The sequence below is a fragment of the Ursus arctos genome, unplaced genomic scaffold (assembly GCF_023065955.2).
Source record: "Ursus arctos isolate Adak ecotype North America unplaced genomic scaffold, UrsArc2.0 scaffold_12, whole genome shotgun sequence".
Lineage (NCBI taxonomy): Eukaryota > Metazoa > Chordata > Mammalia > Carnivora > Ursidae > Ursus > Ursus arctos.
Genome location: NW_026622786.1, coordinates 2,834,181 through 2,854,256, shown reverse-complemented (window position 1 = coordinate 2,854,256; position 20,076 = coordinate 2,834,181). Strand labels below are relative to the sequence as shown.

The 20,076-nt window shown below is 40.8% G+C and overlaps 1 protein-coding gene across 4 annotated transcripts in view; it reads left to right on the top strand.

Moving 5' to 3' along the window:
* The first annotated feature begins 7,807 nt into the window (after positions 1–7,807).
* RPRD2 (regulation of nuclear pre-mRNA domain containing 2) overlaps positions 7,808–20,076 on the top strand; it is an 89,225-nt gene continuing 76,956 nt past the window's right edge. For all 4 annotated transcript variants that reach the window (XM_026486601.4, XM_044379674.3, XM_026486600.4 and 1 more), the window contains exon 1: positions 7,808–9,100. In XM_026486601.4, the coding sequence (XP_026342386.1) occupies positions 8,896–9,100 (205 nt within the window). In that variant the 5' untranslated portion in view covers positions 7,808–8,895. The remainder of the gene's footprint in view (positions 9,101–20,076) is intronic.

Genomic DNA, 20,076 nt, shown 5'->3' with positions numbered 1-20,076 from the left:
TATGTGTTTCAGGTCCTAGTTAGAGTTCTAATTTTAAAACAGTATGAGAGAGCTTTAGGATAAAAGAGGTGGAAGGAGACAGGGACTGCTAAAGGCCTTAAGGAAAAACTAGTATAACCTCTTTTTAGAGATAAGTAAACTATAACCCAGATAGGTGAGGTTAACTAATTACTCCTGGAGCAGGATGAAATCTGAAAAGCTCACCAGGCCTCAGCAATGAACTGGGTCCTTGATAGTAATCATCTCTGTATCTGTGAGATGGGAGCCAGAGAATTGAACTTGTTTTTGATATTTCTTGATTTAAGCAAATCCAGGGGAAACATTCATTATCATAGAAATAAGTGCTTTTGCTTTTATTAAAGGGTTTGTCACAATAACGTGTGTAAATAATTTATATACAACTTCAAAAATGTATTGTTTGCATAAGGCCTAAAAAGGAGTATTTATACTATAATACACATTGTTAGTATAGAGAGACTTGACCGTGCCTTGAGCAAGTCTTTCATCTCCCGATGCCTCCCGTTGTTTTTTGTTGTCTTTAAATGTTCTTGACCCTACACTGTGTCGAGCATTGTGTTCCATAAACATTGCCTCCTTTATCAGAACAAATTTAAGAGAGAAGTAGATTTTAGAGATGAGGAATTCGAGGCTTCGGGTAAGTAATTTGACCCAAGGTTATGGCTAGTAAGTAATGGAGCTTAGTTTGAACCCAGGTTTGTTTGACTAGAGCCCAAACTCTTAGCCCCTACATATGCTGCTTCATTTGCGAAATAAGGTGGTAGGGACAGCTGTGTTCTTTCAAGTGAATGTTATTCCCAGAGGAGTTCCTATCTTGGGTTGCTGTTCTCACTTAAAATGCATTGTGAACTTTAGCAATTCCTTTTATAATCTTTGAAATTATGTGTATTATGTCAGATATGTTAATGTCAGTTATTTATCCTCCATAATTCTGGGTAAGAATTTTTAAAGTCATTTGGAATTTATGATAGAGAATTAAGTGAGATATCAAGATAGAAAGTAGCTTTCTTAATTTAAAAGTGAATACAAAGTAACTGGACTATTTTCTCCTCCCTGTATGTAGCGTAGCTTGATGAATTTCCAGAATTATCTTGAAAATGTCAATATCTTTGGAATAGAGGTACCCAATAATTATTTTTTAATATGACAATTCAGTAATAACTAACACTTGAGCATTTTACAATTTTCAAGGTGCTTTCACATGTTATTCAATGCAATGTTCCTGGAGGTAAGAAAATACAAATAATTTCACTCAGGGCAGAAAATGTTATTGCACAAAAGAGGCAATTTAAGATAGCTCTTGAAAGATGGATAGAATTTTGATAACAGAAGAGGATGTTTTAGGCAGAACAGAATTAATTACAAATAGAAAATGACAGGATATGTTTAAGGAAAAGAACAGTTTGGAGCCCAAGGAACCATGGAGGGGAGGCATTTGAGATTATACTGGGAAGTTAGATTGAAATCATTGTGGAGAGTCTTAAACACCAGGGCTTTTAATTAATAGGTAAAAAAGAACATTTTTTTTTTTAAAGATTTTTATTTGAGCACAAGTAGGTGAAGCAGCAGGCAGAGGGAGAGGGAGATGCAGACTCCCCACTGAGCAGGGAGCCCAAATCAGGGCTGGATCCCAGGACCCTGGGATCATGACCTGAGCCAAAAAGACAGCCGCTTAACGACTGAGCCACCCAGGGGCCCCAGGAACACTGTTTTGTTTTGAGTGGAGGGGAACTAAGATGTTCATCTGGTAATGGTCTGTAAGTTGAAGAGAGACTGAGAAGCTGATTGTGATGCTGCTGATATTATCAGAATGGTAATGATAACCATAAGTAGGTTAAAGGCCAAAGGGAATGGAAAGGGAATTCATTCAAGAGATTTCTAGGTAAAGGTCTATAGGATTTGATAACTAGATGGAAGAGGTGGAAACAAAGATAACTAGAATATCCAACTTGAATATGTCCAAATGCAGGTGATGAAATTTAATCTTTAGGAAAGGATAAGGAGAAAAATGGCAAAAGGGCTAAAAATGGAACTCTGGCAAATAGGGTGAGAAAACTAGCAATGGGCAGAGAAAGCCATTAATTAATTAATTAATTAATTATTTTATTTATTTATTTGACAGAGACACAGCCAGCGAGAGAGGGAACACAAGCAGGGAGAGTGGAAGAGGAAGAAGCAGGCTTCCAGCGGAGCGGGGAGCCCGATGCAGGGCTCAATCCTAGGACCCTGGGATCAACCCTGAGCCGAAGGCAGACGCTTAACAACTGAGCCACCCAGGTGCCCCAAAGCCATTAATTTAGTACAGTCTGATTAAGGATTGTACATTTAACAGAAGCAAAAGAAAATAAGTTTTAAGAAAAGTTTAAGTGTAATAATAGCTGACATCATCATCAAACCTTTTCTGACTCAGGCACTCAGGTACTCTAAGCACTGCATTCATTAACTCATTTAATAATTGTAGAACCACGGAGGTTAAGACATTTACCTAAAATTGCTGCTGGTAAGTGGCATAGCCTGAATTTCAGCAGTCTGGTTCTAGAGGTCTTGCTCTTAGCCATTACGCTATCTAACAGAAAAATGGAAGCTAAAGCCTGTAAATAACACACTGGAATTGGCAATTAGTAGATTATTAGTGCCTTTTAAGTGGGTGTTTCCTCAGCACCAACTACAGTGCCCACCTATTTCAACGAGAAAAGGAGCAGCTGAAGAGAATTTCTGCACATTCTCACCAACAAATCTACCAATTTACCTGAATCTCTTGCCTACATTACCTACTTCCCTATTTTAAAAAAGGAACTGTGGACCTATCGCTCGATCCTATCCTCTCCCATCTATTCAAGGAAATCAATCCAGCAATTGTCCCATCTCTATCCTGTATCAATATTTAACCCCCAAATTTTCATCTGCATCAGCTACAATTATTTCCCATCTTAGAAAAAGAACTGATTCCTTGATTTCACATTTCTCTCCAGCTTCAGTTCCATTTCTCCCCTTCCTTCCTTCCTTCCTTCCTTCCTTCCTTCCTTCCTTCCTTCCTTCCTTCCTTCCTTCCTTCTCCCTTCCTTCCCTTCCTTCCTTCCTTCTTCTCTACCTCCCTTCCTTTTTTTTCAGTTTATTTTAAGTAGACTCCATACCCAATGTGGGGGTTGAACTCATAACCCTGAGATCAAGAGTCACACATTCACCAAGTGAGTGAGCCAGGCACCCCTCATTTTATTTCTTGAAAGAGTTGTCTAAGATATCTCCACTTCTCCCATTCTCTCTAGAACCCTCTCCAATCACTCACTTCCAGGAAACAGTCCTTGTCAAGACCACTAATGGTCACCATGTTGCCAAATCAGCGGTTATCTCAGTCCTCACACAAACTACACAGCAACATCTGACATAATTGATTGGTCCTTCCTTCTTGAAAAGTTTTCATTACTTTTTTTTTTTTAAGATTTTATTTATTTTTTTGTCAGAGAGAGCACAAGCAGGGGGAGTGGAAGGCAGGGAGAAGTGAGCTCTCTGCTGAGCAAGGAGCCCGATTATGGACTCAATACCAGGACCCTGGGATCACCACCTGAGCCGATGGCAGACGTTTAACCAACTGAGCCACCGAGGCATGCCTAATACTGACAATTCTTTAAAAGTTTATTTATTTTTTTTAGTAATCTGTATACCCAACAGGAAGCTTGAACTCACAACCCTGAGATCAAGAGTTGCATGCTCTTCCAGCCAGTCAGGCACCCCTAAGTGCTGACTTTTTTTTTTAATGAAACATACAGACTTTAACAAAAGTAACAGACAAGGTCAAACAAGCACTTATATTAAGAGAAAACTGACTAGAAAGAATTTTATCTTATTTTTAAATTTATTTTATTTTTTGATCAGAGAGAGAGAGAGTGAGCACAAACAGGGGGTTGGCAGGCAGAGGGAGAAGCAGGCTCCACGCTGAGCAAGGAGCCCAATGCAGGACTCGATCCAAGGACCTTGGATTGTGATCTGAACCAAAGGCAGCCGCTTAACCAGCTAAGCCACCCACGTGTCCCAAAAATTTTATCTTCAACACCTTACAGTAACCTACTTGGTGCATTTAACTGAGCTCTGTTACTGTGAAGAATATAGCTCATGTTCAGGTACGGATGAACGATTGGTACATTTTTTACATTTGCACAGGTACAGATGAACGTTTTACATTCACTTTATACACATATATGTTAAATTTGAAAAAGATTTAATTGATGATCACCAGATATACTTCATTTTTGTTGATCTGTTGGAAGAGGTCATCTAAAGAAAAGAATACGTGGTTCTGGCTCATGAATCATGTAATGAACCCAGCCTGGACTCTGTTGGACACCGTGTCCTCCACTCTTCTTCAGACATTGGATGGGTTTTTGATACCACTTTGGAAAGTTCTCTGGGTAACATGCTAGGTCACCATTTAGAAAGATACAATTCAGGAACAGCCAGATGAGGAGATACACAGGGCCACGTATGGGGAAGCACACACAGCTTCCATGCCCTTCCTGGGTGCCTCTCTCCAAATCTCCATGAGTTCACCAACCCGGAAGCTCCAATACCGACGATTCTTTTTTTTTTTTTTTAAGATCTATTTTTATTTATTTGAGAAGAGAGAGTGGGAGCGAGCAGGAGGAGGGGCAGAGGGAGAGAGAGAGAATCTCAAACAGACTCCCCATGGAGCATGGAACCCAATGTGGGGCTTGATCCTGGGACCCCGAGATCACGACCTGAGCCAAAATCAAGAGTCAGATGCTTAACTGACTGAGCCACCCAGGCACCCCCCCAATACTGACAATTCTTAAATTGATGTTTCCTACCTAGATCTTTCTCGTAAACTCCTCTAGTGCCATTTATATATCTGATATCTCAAATTCAAGCTGTCCATAACTGAAATCATGACTCCTGTTAGTTTCTCACAGGACTGCTCCTCCGTCTTCCCCTGGGCCATCTGAGAAAACTTCTATTTCATGCATTTTCAATGGGGGCAATGTCACCCCCAAAAAGGGAAAAATTTGGCTCTTAGCTGATGAAGTCTTAGATACTAATGCTGGTTTGTAACCCTCAAAACTCAAATATACCAAATACAATATTTTTTTTCTTCAAAGATTTTATTTACTTTAGAAAGAGAGAGAAAGAGCCTATGCGTGGAACACAGGATGGGGGGGGGGCAGAGGGAGAGGGAGAGGGACAAACAGACTCTGCACTGAGCCTGGGACTGTGTTAGGGCTCTATCCCAGGACCCTGAGATCATGACCTGAGCTGAAGGCAGGCACTTAACCAATTGAGCCACCAAGGCACCCCCTACCCAACACAATCTTGTTCCTTATTTAATATCTCTTTATTTTTGAATATGTCATAAGCCACAATGACATTGATTTAGGGAAGATATGAAAAATGTATGCAAGGTCAATGCTACAAAACTTTGAGGCTGTGACTAGAGCAGTTTCCTTCAATTTTGAAATTCTGAACACAGGAAGTGGCCTATACCTGACTTTTTGGCTGTCATGTAGTACCTTGTGAATATCATGTTTGATTCTGAGTGTTTTTGCATATGACTTGGGCTTTGAGGAGCAAATAAAAATAGTTTGTATTTTATTATTTAATTCTACTTCTGTTATGCAGTTCATCAACAACTCTGTCAAATGCTGAGAAGGAAAAAATGTCAATATTTGAATGACTACCTAGCAATTTTCTCATGTCAAATAAAAATTGAAAATTCACTAAAATTTTTGAAGAAACTGAGTTTTTAATTTTTATTTATTTTTTTTAAAGATTTTATTTATTTATTCGACAGAGATAGAGACAGCCAGCGAGAGAGGGAACACAAGCAGGGGGAGTGGGAGAGGAAGAAGCAGGCTCATAGCGGAGGAGCCTGATGTGGGGCTCGATCCCATAACGCCAGGATCACGCCCTGAGCCAAAGGCAGATGCTTAACCGCTGTGCCACCCAGGTGCCCCGAAACTGAATTTTTTAAATTCTTTTACTTTTGCTGGGAATATAAACAATTTTGAATGGTTTATTTTTTTTTAAAGATTTTATCCATTTATTTGACAGAGAGAGAGCACAAGCAGGGGGAACAGTAGGCAGAGGGAGAGGGAGAAGCAGGCTCTCCACTGAGCAAGGAGCACAATCCCAGGATCCTGGGACCATGACTTGAGCTGAAGGCAGACACCCAATCGACTGAGGCACCCAGGCACACCACAATTTTGAATTATTTTATTTATTTATTTATTAAAGTGCAGTGGCCAATTTCTGGCTTTAGTTTTTCTTTTTTTTTTTTTTTTTTAAGATTTTATTTATTTGAGAGAGAGCGGGCACGAGAGAGCACAAGTAGGGGGAGAGAGAGGGAGAAGCAGGCTCCCTGCTAAACGGGGAGCCCCATGTGGAGCTCAGTCCCAGGACCCCGGAATCATGACCTGAGCTGAAGGCAGACACTTAACCGACTGAGCAACCCAGGCGCTCCCGAATGATTTTAAAAAAGGATCTTTAGGGGCAACAATAAAAAACAGATGGAGAAACACCGTTCTAGTTGCTCAGGTCACAAACCCCTGTGTCATACTTGACTCATTTGTTTTTCTCAGACCCACATTAACTGCATGAGCAATTCTTTTGACTCTACCTTCAAAGTATATCCAGGATCTGACACCACTTCTCATTATCTTTTTGCTACCACTCTTGTACAAGCCATCATTTCCTTGTCTGGATTATTCCAATAGCCTCCTTGACTGGTCTATTTTCAACATAGCAACCAGTTAAAAAGTTACATGGGATGCAACTTCTCTACTTAAAACTCCTCTGCTTAAAGGGGCTCCCTATCCCAAAGTTAAAAGCCAAAATCCTTACAGTGGCCTACAAGGTCTTACATGAACTCTCTCCCTTCACCTCAGACCTCATGTTCTGCTACTTGTACCCTCTCTTACTCTTCTTCAGCCACACCAGCCTCCTTTTTCTTCCTCGAATATGCGAAGACATAGTTTCATGTCCTTCCCACTTGGCTGTTCCTTCTGCCAGCATGTTCTTCTTCCCGTTCCCCATACCTGCTTGGTTACCTTATTCTCAGCGTTCAGATAAGTGTCACTCCCTTCCAGAACCCTTCCTGGATCACCAAACCATTTCCCTTCCCATGTAGGATCTCATACACAATATCCTCTCTCTTCCTTACACTGCTTCATACTTTTTCATAGAACTTATTACTCCATGACACATATTTGTTTATGGTCTCCTGCTACTAAGCCCCACAGGTAGGAGATTTTTGTTTGTTTTGCTGTTATACTTCCCGGTATCTAGAACTGTACTTGGCACAAAACGTTGAACAACTTTCTGTTGAATGAATGAATGAATGAATGAATGAATACTAGAGATGAACTTCACAAAACAGATTCCTTGCCTCAAGAAACGATAAGTCCATTGGGGGGAGGTAAAAGACTTAAAATACAATAATTGCTTGTGCTCAGTGGAACACAGGAGCCTCCAAATCTGCCCAGAGGCTTTACACAGGCAGATACGATGGACTGGTTAATCTAGGTTGAGCTAATCAATATAATAAACAGCTAGGGCTCTTGTAAACTATAATGCATTATGTAATTGTGAGACTGTTACTATAACCGGCAAAAGTGAGATCACATCTTGCCTTTTATTCTTTCATCGTTTCGAAAATTTTACTAGGAAATTTTCGTTTCACTTCATTTACTTCCTCTTCCTATAATCCGAACAGCCCACTGGCTGTGAATGGTATCGTCCAAGGGGAGTGTAAAATATTGTTTGATCTGGGAGTCTGCGTAGTGAATGGCTCGCTAGAGCTGGCGCATGCGCATCTTTTGAGGCGCTGCAAGATGGCTGCCAGCTACTTTGTCGCGCGTCGGTGCCCCGAGGAGTTAGCGGCGGCGGCGGCGGCAGCAGCTGTCAGAGAGTAACAGTGACCTCTGAGCGGTGGGAATTACCCGGCCTGTTGTGTGAGCTGGACAGCCCCAAGAGGGAGACCTCGCTAGAAAGTAAAGGGCGGGGCGGAGCGGTGAAGCCCCTCCCCCAACCTCTCCTTAGTTTTACCAACTCCCTCACCCTCCCTTCTGGTTTTTCCTCCTAGCCCGCTACACGCTGATCTGCTGCGCAAGCGCACAAATAATCTTAGGGCCTCCTTGGCCCTTGGGGCTTGCGGCCTTCTGCGCGCGCTTCTCGTTCTAGTCCTTTGATTGGTCAGACTGCCCCGCCATCACGCCTCTCTCTGCTTTCTAGGTTGAGAAGGAAGCGGGGAGGCGGGGCTAAGCAGCGCGTGCGCGATACTGTTGCTGTCCCTTTGCTGCTATTGCGTTGCAAAAAAAATCTTGACTAGGTAGCCTTGGGCCTTTTCTGTGCTAGAGGATCTAAAGGAGAAAGATTTCTGCAACTGAAGGGGCAATCGGGTAGTATTAAATTTAAGATATTAACGCCCACCCTTACAGGAGCGTGGCGATAGGAGTGGGGAAGAGCCTTAGCTTCGAGAGCTGAAGAGTGTAAAACCATTAGTTTCGGGGCCAGGCGTTTTGAAAGGCTTCGCAGGATCTGTTTTCTGCGCAATTCTTCCGTGATTATTGACTGGTTTAAACACAACCCCTTGAACAATTCTGATAAACCTTCGATACCCGCAGCCCTTCCTTACAGCGTGTAGGAGCCACCAGCGTGCCCAGCAGCTGGTCCTCCCGTCCTACCTCTAGAAGAGCCTAGCGCGTGCACCATCCCCACCCCCTGGCCTCCCTCCCCACCTACGGCTTTCACGCACTCGCAGTGATTGTTGTGCCCGCTCCCGCTCCCGCTCCCGCTCCCGCCGCCGCCGCCGCCGCCGCCGCCGCCGCCGCGGCCGCCAGAGGAGCAGCAGCGCTTGTGCAAACCGGGAAGATGGCGGCCGGCGGCGGCGGAGGCAGCAGTAAGGCCTCCTCCTCGTCGGCCTCTTCGGCAGGGGCTTTGGAGTCCTCGTTGGATCGAAAATTCCAGTCGGTAACTAACACCATGGAATCTATTCAAGGCTTGTCGTCTTGGTGTATAGAGAACAAGAAACACCACACTACTATCGTCTACCATTGGATGAAGTGGCTCCGGAGATGTGAGTGTTGGGGGTGACTAGGGAAGGGAAGACTGGGGAAATGGAAGGAAATCCTTCCCGAAACGCCTGGGTTTTTCCCACGGAGCCACTGCATTCGGTTGGCGTTGTTCACATTAAAGCTTTGACGCGAGTGTTCCCAAACCCAGACTCCATTCCTAGCCACAGTTGTCCTGAACTGCAGGAGGCTCGTCATTTCTTGGATTTTTATTAGCTACTTAGAGACCTATGTGTGTGTGTGACCTTGGGCCGTTGGGCCCAGATCATTAAAGATTTAGGTGTTATTTCAGAGCCTTGTAAGGTGCTGTTGTCTTTACTGAACCTTCGCGGAAATTATCGCGTCCGTTTATTTCTTATAGGCCTTGACGTGCTAATGATTTCTGGTTTTCTTGATGCTAGACAAGCTATGGTTTAAGCAGTAGCAAATCCACTTCGTTGGAATATGTTGGACCACTCTATTTTACGCTGAGCTAAAACTCGTGATGTGTTATAAGAAGGGCCTTACTTGGGTGAATGTTACGAAGTTAACAGGAGCTCCACGTAGAGCTGAAGCGACCACCTGGGAGGTTTCCCTGTACCTGTGTCTGCTGCAATAAAATACGGGCTTCTTGATACTGACCGAAAATAACTGCAGTCAGTATCATCATGAATACCTTAAAATGTAAAACTTGTCGGGCTACTTTTCAGTCACTCGAAATACCTTTTTAAAGAAGTAAGTTTGGCTTCATAGGTAAAACAGGAAATCGGGAAATGGGCTATTTGAATATATAGTACTTTCCCCAGTGACTGCTTTTTTTTTTTTTTTTGTCTCCATCGGGAATTTTTTTTTCCATTTCGCTTCTTAACTACAGAAAAGAGGTATATTAAACTGTCAGGAAGTGTGGGGAAGTCATTGTTGCTTCCTGCTGAGAAGAGAGGGCTAACCCTAAATCCATATATATCTATTTGACTTTTAGGTCTTTTGTTGCTTCTTGTCTGTGGCATGTCACCACCAGTGAGACCCATCATCCAGTTACTCTTCTTATTCCACTTCTGCCATTGCCCCTATAGTGTTTTGATTTGTGTTTACTTTTGAGGGAACAGATGGATAAAACTTAGAAAATCATAGGCCCCAATCTTCAGACTATTTGTGTATATAAAGTTATTGTTGGTAGGGATGTTTTGTGGCACTTTGAGTAATACATACTGAAAAGATTGTAGAACCAAGACAAGATTACCTATATTTACCAATAGATCAAAGTTACTTTCTTTTCAAGAAGTAAAATTAGAACATGCAATATAAACTATGATAAGGGTCATCATCAGAGACTCACATATTAAGTATCTGCTATGTGCCCAACCCTTTATTTCCGTTTACGATATATCCATCTCATTATACTTTAAAATAACGCCAAGAAGTCGATATTTCAAATCATTGATTTACAGGTGGGGAAACGAAGGCCCAAACATGTTAATTGCTTAAGATTACACAGAAAAAGGGTGGAGTTAGGATTTAACTCCACCATATCAGATGACAATGACCACGTTTAACTTTGTAGTAATGTTTTCAAGATTAAAAGAAAGAAATTATTCTTTAATGTACTTGGTACACCCAAGTGTACCAATGATAACATTGTGGTAGCAAATGCTCATGTAAGTCTGAGAACATTCTCTCTTTTCTTGTCTTAAAACGTTTGTACAAAATTATACAAGTATTTAACATTTCCTACCTTTGAGCTCTGGTGCTTTAATTGTATGGTTACATCATTTGCAAGACTAAGTTGGTCCCCAACCCTGCCTTGTGGGATTTCAAATGACAATTAGAATTTTTTTTTTCTAGTTAGCAGGAATGAGATATACTGGAGCCAGAAGTTTTCTGCCACTATTATTGATATTTTGCGGGAGCTTATTTCCCTTGTTGATATCTTGAGTGAAAAAGTGATTGCTCTAGTAAAATAATACTTCATTTGAAGTGCATTATATGTAGTTTATATAGTTAAATGCTTTTGGCTTTCTAAAAACTTGATTCTTTTTTTCCTAGTGGAATGGAACTTTCTAAAAGGGTTAAGGGTTATTCGTAGTCCTTTTGTGTTTACTTTTAATGAACGTCATCTGCATCAACGTAAATAAAGCCTTTGAGAGAAATTTTCAGGAGAGTAATGAAGGGCGCAGTGAAAATAGTTTATGCATTAGGCCTCATTTAATTTCGTATTTCTTTGCAGTTGGGATTATTTGAGTTGGGTTTCTAAATCAGCTTTAGGCAAGTTTGTGAAATCGGTGTCTCTGGCATTCCCAGCCTTTGTCTGTTTTCCTGATGTCAGTTGTGCTTCTTTTTTTTAATTCTGGCATCCCTCATTTAGTAATTTGTGTTTAGACCTCAATGTGAGTTTAAGTGTGTTAGGTCTTCCAAAGAGATTTTCATTTGACTCTTTATTTCATAATGTTGTAATGAGAGGCTTTTGTTCATTTTAAAGGAAATAATTTAGAGAAAGTAAATAGGCTTCTGGAAGATAACTCCATGGTTGGGTTCTAACTGATTTTATTCAGGCTTCTTTTAATTTGTCCTGAAACATTCATTGCCATCATTTTTAAAAGTGATCTTTCTATAGCATAAACAGATGTCATTACTGTGTTTCAGAATCCTCCATTGATATCCCATTGCAACAGGTTAAGATCTAAACTTCTTTTACTATGATCTACGAGTTCCTACACCATCTGCTTTGCCTACTACCTCTCAGGCTTCTTCCAGTTCCGTTTCCTTATCATTTAGATTCAAGCTCCTGTATTACCTCTTCAGAAAGGCCTTCCCTTATTTGACCTTATTCCAGGTGGGCACTTCAGTTGCCTTCTGTCACTTCACATTATTTTCAGTATATGAAATTTTCTTGCTTATTTGTTTACTTGCTTATTGTTTATCTTCTCCCACCAGATGACAGAGCTAGGTCTTCTTTGCTGCTGTATCCTCAAGCAACTAGAACAGTGTTTGGCACAAAGTAAGCAGTCAGTAAATATTTGCCAACATAATTTTGTGTATTAATCAAGAATTTGAATTGTTTTAATTTCTGTTTATCAGAAAGAAATGTTTATAATTAGTGAAAGAAATGATAGGTATGGTTGTCAGCAAGTTCAAGATATGGCTCTTTTTGTTTTTTGTTTGTTTGTAAGATATGGATCTTTTTGGACTTGATGTTCAGTTAACCAGATTTTCATTTCTTTACTTCATTTGTCCCATTTTTAATGTAAAATAGTAATCAATGTAGAAAAGTAGAAAAATGCAGACTTTAGAATTAGTCCTAGATTCAGACCTTAATTCCATCATTTAATACTTGGGTGACTCTACACTTAAGTTGTGAGCCCCCATTTCTGATCTGGAAGTAGAGGTAATAATTACCTCATAAAATTGCTCTCTAGGTTTAAGAAGATAACATGTATTTTAGCATAGGTCTTAGCATATACAAAACATTCAAATTATTTCTTATGATGACAGTGATGATGCAAATAAAGATTGTCTTTAATCTTAAAATCCTGAGTATCCAGAATAATTACAGCAGAGCTCTTTTTGGGGTATAGTGCTGGAAATTCCCAGTTAGAGGCAGATGGATTGGACCAGACTGTAATGAATTAGCAAGTGCTGTGAAGAACTGGTAGGACAAAATGGAAATTACTGCATTCATGATATTTCCATGTTGTCTTGTTTCTTTTTTAAAGATTCTCTGTATTTATTTGTCAGAGAGAGAGTGCTCGGGCGCGCACGCAAACAGTGGGAGTGGCGGACTGAGGGAAAAGCAGGCTCCCCACAGAGCCAGGCGCCTGATGCAGCAGCACTGGATCCTAGAGCCCTGGGATCATGACCCGAGCCAAAGGCAGACGTTCAACCAACTGAGCCACCCAGATGTCCCATGTGGTCTTGTTTCTAACCATTGAATGGGTTAGTCTGTTTTAGAACGTGGTGTGAAAATTTAAGTGAGTTTTTGAAGAGAAGCGGTATATAGGAAATTAGAATCTTTTGTAGAGCAGAAAATCTGTAAAGACGTCCCTTCAGCTATTTTTGATACAAACTAAATATTTACACCCCGACCCCCGACCTTCTACTGATTAACCCACTTCAGTAGTTATCACCTTAATGGCCAATCTTTTTTTCTTCTACCTCCCCTTACTTGTTCCCCCTCCACCTCATTAGAAGGAACTCTGGTATTTTTTTTTCTACAAGAGAAACTATTATAGAAACATGGACTAGCAAAAAAATTCTCTTTTTATTGCAGAGAATTTGCAAAGTGCAGTTATCGTTTTTGATTTATGGCAGTGGTTTCTCAGTTTGGTACTCAGCGATCCTTAGATGGACCATGAAGATGGTGATAATTTTATAGCTAACTTTTATCAAGTGCTTACTATGTGCTAGGTACCTTTCCAAGTATTTTACACATAATAGTTCGTTCAGTCCTCATAGCTCTTTGAAGTAGGTATTGTTATGATCCGCATTTTACAGATAAGAAAACAGAGACACTAAAAGATTGAGTAACTTGCTAATGGTTACAGAGCTATTACGTGGTGGAGCCAGGATTCAATCCAGACATTCTGGATTTAGGGTGTACACTCTTAGCCACTATACTGTACAGCCTTTCTGATTCATAAAATATTCTCTACCATGCAGAAAACCTTTCATTACTTGCTTATTTATTCAAGATTAGGCTATATAGATTAACCACATGTTGAAATTTTAAATCTTTGTGGGTGGTTTTGTTTTTTGCTTTCTGTGGCAAAATTGATTATCTCGTGTGGATTTTGAGTTCTGATAGACATTTATGGTTTTGCTTCAAGACATGTTAGCTATGAAAGCCAACTAGTAGATAAAAATCTCTAAATGTGAAGTGCATTTGGATTAAATAATAAAAGGGTTTTCTTTTTTTCTTTTTTAAGATTTTATTTATTTACTTGTCAGAGAGAGAGCGTGCACAAGCAGGGGGAACAGCAGGCAGAGGGAGAAGCAGGCTCCTTGCCAAGCAAGGAGCCGGACGCGGGACTCAATCCCAGGACCCAATCCCAGGATTCTGGGATCATGACCTGAGCTGAAGGTAGACCTTTAACCAACTGAGCCACCCAGGTGTCCCGCCTTTTTTTTTTTTTTTTTTTTTTTTTAAAGTAATCTCTATGCCCAGTGTGGGGTTGAACTCACAACCCCAAGATCAAGAGTCTCATGCTGTACTGGCTGAGCCAGCCAGGTGCCCTGTGGAAAGGCTTTTCTTTACAGAAAGTTTGGGATGCAATACTGGTCAGTGGGGAGTGCAGTCTGCTATCTTATATTTGATATTCCACAAATCCGAGGGTCTGGAACCATTTCTGCAGCTTTGGCTTCTGAATTGTAGTTATTCCTTTAACTGTTTACTTTTTTTTGGCAAAGATTTTAACTTTTTATTATTGTTTTTTAAAACAATAGAGGTTGGTTAAGTGTCTGCTTTAGGCTTAGGTCATGATCTTGGGGGTCCTGGGGTTGAGCCCTGCATGGGGCTTCTTGCTAAGCAGGGAGTCTGCTCCTCCTTTTCCCTCTTCCTCTGCCCCTCCCCCTGCTTATACTCATGCTCTTTCTCTCTCTGTCTCTCAATAAATAAATAAAATCTTTAAAAAGAGGGGTACCTGGGTGACTCAGTCGGTTGAGCGTCTGCCTTCAGCTCAGGTAAGGGTCCTGGGATCAAGCCCTGCATCGGGCTCCTTGCTCAGCAGGGAGCCTGCTTGTCCCTCTGCCGGCCACTCCCCCTGCTTGTGCTCTCTCTGTTGATCAAATAAATAAACTCTTTAAAATAAATAAATAAATAAGTAAATACAACAGAGGTCAACCACAGATGTAGACCTCCAGCAATAAAAGTAGTATCTCAAGTGCCAGATACTTAGCAAATTAGGTTTCCTACCTAATTATACCAGGGTATTAGTTCTAAGTATCTGTGATGTGATCCAAAAGCCTAAAAACAAAAAACACAAATGCCTAAAAACAGCTGGTGCAATTAATTGTTTATTTTCTTTGTAATCCATCTTTGTCGCAGATATGTAGGCTAGACATGTAGAATATATAACAATACTGCCATAGGCATAAAGCATTTTGATTACGTATCATATGTATGCAAAGGAGTGATAACAGGTGGACTAGATACAGATTCTAACTTTGAGTATGAAGATGGTTTTTGCCTGTAAGTCCCTAGTTTACATTCAGCTCTTTTTTTTTTTTTTTTTTTAAGATTTTATTTATTTATTTGACAGAGAGAGAGAGACAGCCACTGAGAGAGGGAACACAGGCAGGGGGAATGGGAGAGGAAGAAGCAGGCTCCCAGCGGAGGAGCCCGATGTGGGGCTGGATCCCAGGACTCCGGGATCACGCCCTGAGCCGAAGGCAGGCGCTTAACCGCTGTGCCACCCAGGCACCCCTACATTCAGCTCTTTTTTTTTTTTTTTTAAAGATTTTATTTATTTATTTATTTGACAGAGATAGAGACAGCCAGCAAGAGAGGGAACACAAGCAGGGGGAGTGGGAGAGGAAGAAGCAGGCTCATAGCGGAAGAGCCTGATGTGGGGCTCGATCCCAGAACGCCGGGATCACGCCCTGAGCCAAAGGCAGATGCTTAACCGCTGTGCCACCCAGGCGCCCCTACATTCAGCTCTTTTAACAAGTATTTGTTGAATACCTAATGTACCAAGCGCTGGGGATACAGCACATGAACAAAATGGAGAAAAATTTTTGCCCTCTCAGAGTTTATACTCCAGTAAGGGGTGACAACAAACAAAATAAGTAAAATATTAAATATATTAGAAGGTAAAAATATTAGAAGTGCTGTAGAGAAATATAAAGTGGGGAAGGGAAACACAAGAGTATAGGGGTTTGCAGTTTTAAATTAGGTGGTAAGAGAAGGCCTTACTCGGAAGGTGACATTTGAGCAGGGAGATGAGGTATTGCAATATAGATAATGAGAGTGTGAGGAGAGAATGTTCCAACACAAAGAGGACAGAAAAATACAAAGGTCCTGAGGTTAGTGTGTGCCTGGGGAGTTTAAGGAAGAGCAAGAAAGCTTTTGTGACTGGAAAGGAGTAGTTACAATGAGGTTTAGCAGACGAATTTAGAGATTATGGTGGGTGATGGTGGTAGGAGGGGCATATCACAATCTGTGATAGGTATTGTAAGGACTTTGGCTTTCATTCTGAATGAGATGGGGAGCTATTTGAGCAGAGGAATGACCTGAGCTGATTTTTTTTTTTTTTAAAGTAAGCTCTAGGCCCAGTGTGGGGCTTGAACTCATGACTCTGAGATCAAGGGTCACATGCCCTATGGACTGAGCCAGGCAGGCACCCCATGATTTATGTTTTTAAAAGGTCATTCTGCGGGGTGCCCGGGTTGCTTAGTAGGTTAAGCATCTGCCTTCGGTTCAGCTCGTGATCTTAGGGTCCTGGGATCAAGTCCTGCATCGGGCTCCTTGCTCAGTGGGGAGCCTGCTTCTCCCTCTGCCTGCTGCTCACCCTGCTTGTGCTCTCTCTCTCTCTCCAAATAAATAAATAAAAACCTTAAAAAAAGGTCATTCTGGTTGCTGTAGAAACAGGGGTACCAGTTAGGTGGCTGTTGTAGTAATCCTGGGGTAAGATGGTGGTGGTTTGCACCAGGTTGTGGCCTGTGGAAGTGATAAGTAATTTAATTCTGGATCTATTTTGCATGTAGAACTAACTGGATTTCTAGGTGGATTAAACATGGGTTAAGAGAGAGAGGGATGTAATCAAGAATGACTCTGGTTTTTTTGCCTGACTAGAAAGAGTTGATGTATATTAATATGGGGAAGGGTATAAGTGGAGCAGATTTCGGGAGGAAGATCAGAAGTTTAGTTTTGAATGTTAGGTTTGTGTAGTCCATATTTTAATATATCTTTATTGAGAGTGCCTTGGTTGAGTGACTGTCTTCAACTTGGGTCATGATTCCAGGGTGCTGGGATCCAGCCCTGCATCAGGCTCCCCCTGCTCTGCAGGGAGCCTGCTTCTCCCTCTCCCTCTGCCTGCCACTCCCCCTGCCTGTGCTCTCTCTGTCAAATAAAAAAATAAAATCTTTTTAAAAAAAATCTTTATTGAGATATAATTCACAAATAGAAAATTCATTCATTTAAACTGCAGTTCAGTTGTTCTAGTACATTCACAGAATTGTGCAACAGTCCCCACAGGATGTCTGTTTCGTGTGTAGATTGTCTTTGGAGTCACAGGGCTGGAAGAGAGAGATCTAGGTGGGAGTTAAGCATAGATGGAGAAGTACGGATAGTAAGAGTAGTAAGTGTAGATAGAGAAGAGGGCCAGACCGAAGGCTCTGGGGCGTTCAGTGTTTTAGATACTTCTTTCTGCTTATTTGGTCTAATGTGTTCTTGGCTTAGGTTCTTTTTGAGGGTCAAGGTAAACTTTATTTCAGATCCCCAAAGAAGTAATAAATCTATTTTGAGCTCTTGAATGTTTCTATCTTGGTTTAGACTAAAGGGCATTTCTGGATTAGTTAGGCAGTAGTATCATAAATACCAACTATAAAATTATTGCCTAATGGTTCTCTCCTTCCCCTGTGGATGCTTAGGTCATTTTTTTTTTCATGCCATTGGCCTAAATTCATAGAGATGTAGATAATATTTTCCATGTTTCCTGACAGTGTTTTAAAACATGAACTACCTAATTATGACATATAATTACTGTGATGGTATATACTAAACAAGTTATTTTACTTGGATTATGAGACTTTACAATCAGTCATTAGGTTCTTCTTTTAGCTGTGTTGTCTCTCAAATGCAGAAGGGTGATAGTATAAACATGGCCCTAGGTGGATTTGAAGCATTATATATGACATAATTTTGTTATACATTCCATAGTAAGCTAAATGTTAAATTACGTAGCAAGTAAATATTCCTATAACTTAAAGTGTGAAACAATATTGACAAACTTCGAATGGTTCTTTGGTATGGAAAGTAAAATTTCATTGGCAGTGGAAAAATACTGATTAAAATTTGATCAGATAGGTCACACCAAAATTATAGGTTTGTCTGCAGAGAAGGGGTGAGTGTATATATGTGTATAATTTTTTTTAAGATTTTATTTATTTATTTATTTAAAGGTTTTATTTCTTTATTTGAGAGAGTGAGCAAGAGAGAGCATGAGCAGGGGGAGGGGCAGCGGGAGAGGGAGAAGCAGACTCCCAGCTGAGCAAGGATCCTCAGGCAGGGCTGGATCCCAGGACCCCGGGATCATGACCTGAGCTGAAGGCAGCTGCTTAACCAGTTAAGCTACCCAGACACCCCAGGATTTTATTTATTTTTTATTTGAGAGAGAGAGAGAGAGAGAGATTAATTGATTGCGAGCTCTTGAGCAAGCATGAGCGGGGGAGGGGCAGGGGATGTTGGAGAGGGACAGGCGGACTCCCTGCTGAGCAGGGAGCGGGTGTGCCTACCTGTGGCTGGATCCCAGAACCCCGTGATCCTGACCTGAGCTAAAGTAAGACACTTAACCAAATGAGCCACCCAAGGTGCCCCTGTATGTGTACAATTTTTTAGGGAGTAGAGGGTAACTGATTTTATTTTTAGTGATCTGGCTTCTTGCTTTTCATAAACTAATACATAATAGATAACATCCAAACTCCTTTTCTTCTAAGTTTTTGTCACTCAGTTTTGATATTTGTTTTAAAATTTCAACTAACTGAGAAGTAAGGATACAAAAGGTTTTTTAAGGTGTAGAAGGAGCTCAGAGACCCTAGTAAAAATTACTCCAGAACTTAATAGTGTTGTACAAACCAGCTAGACTGAGTTTCTCATCTGTTTGTCAAGGAAACAAAAAGTAGTTGGTGTTTTGTAGTGTTTTCAGATCCCACTGCCCCCACAGATTTTAATTATAGAACATTGGAGAAATGCACATCTTGTGGAGAAAGTAATAGAACCTAGTTACTCTTTTTGGAAAAAGGCAACAATTCCATCTGTGCTTTGGAACAGTGAAGTTTTTCTAAGATAAGACGGTTAAAAAAAACTAATTTTTATTCTTTTCTTACAAACATTGAAATAGAGTCTCTTTGATGAAAGAAATGAAGAGATCGGTATGCTGGGTTTATTTTGTTTGTGGCCTTTATCTTTTCTTCCTCTTCTTCCTTCCACTTCACCCTCTAGTGGTTAGTTTCACTTACTTTCACTCTATGGTTTTTGGTACCCACTAGCAGAGAGAGTGTGTTTCTTTATTACCCTTTAGTAAAAGTTGTACTGTTACAGGGGGAAAGATTATTTATTTATTTATTTATTTAAAGATCTTATTTATTTATTTGAGATAGGGAGTGAGACCACGAGCCGGGAGACAGAGGGGGGGGAGAAGCAGGCTCCCCACTGAGCAGGGAGCCTGACATGGGGCTCAATCCCAGGACCCTGGGATCATGACCTTAGCCGAAGGCAGATGCCTAGCCGACTGAGCCACTCAGGTGCCCCGGAAAAGATCTTTTAATGTTAGGAATTACAGCTTAACATTTGTAAAAGAATTGTTTATTTATTTGTCTATTGAAGTTTATGTATTTATGTAATCTCTACACCCAACGTGGGGCTCAAGCTCATGATTCCAGGATCAAGAGTAACATGCTTCTCTGACTGAGCCAGCCAGGCACCCACCATTTTTTATTTTAAAAAGACTAGACTGGATCCTGTACTGTTTTTGTGTTTCCTTTACCATCAGGATAATTTTAAAACTGTAGCATAGTGTGTTATTTTAAAATGATGCTCTCTGTGTCCAGGAGGCAGTCACTATTACTCAAATTATTAAAATTTATAGTGTGTTCCTATGTCCAAAGAGAGAGAATTTAGAAAATGAAATTAGAAATATTGAGTGCTTACTCTGTGTAAAACTCTGTACTGGAATTATAAGGAACTTAACTCTTAGTAACTTAGGAATTGGACAAAAATAACTGGTTCTGGAAAGTAGTATTGTATGAGGTTTTTATATGCTGTACAGTTTAAGGTTTTTGTTTTTTTAATTTG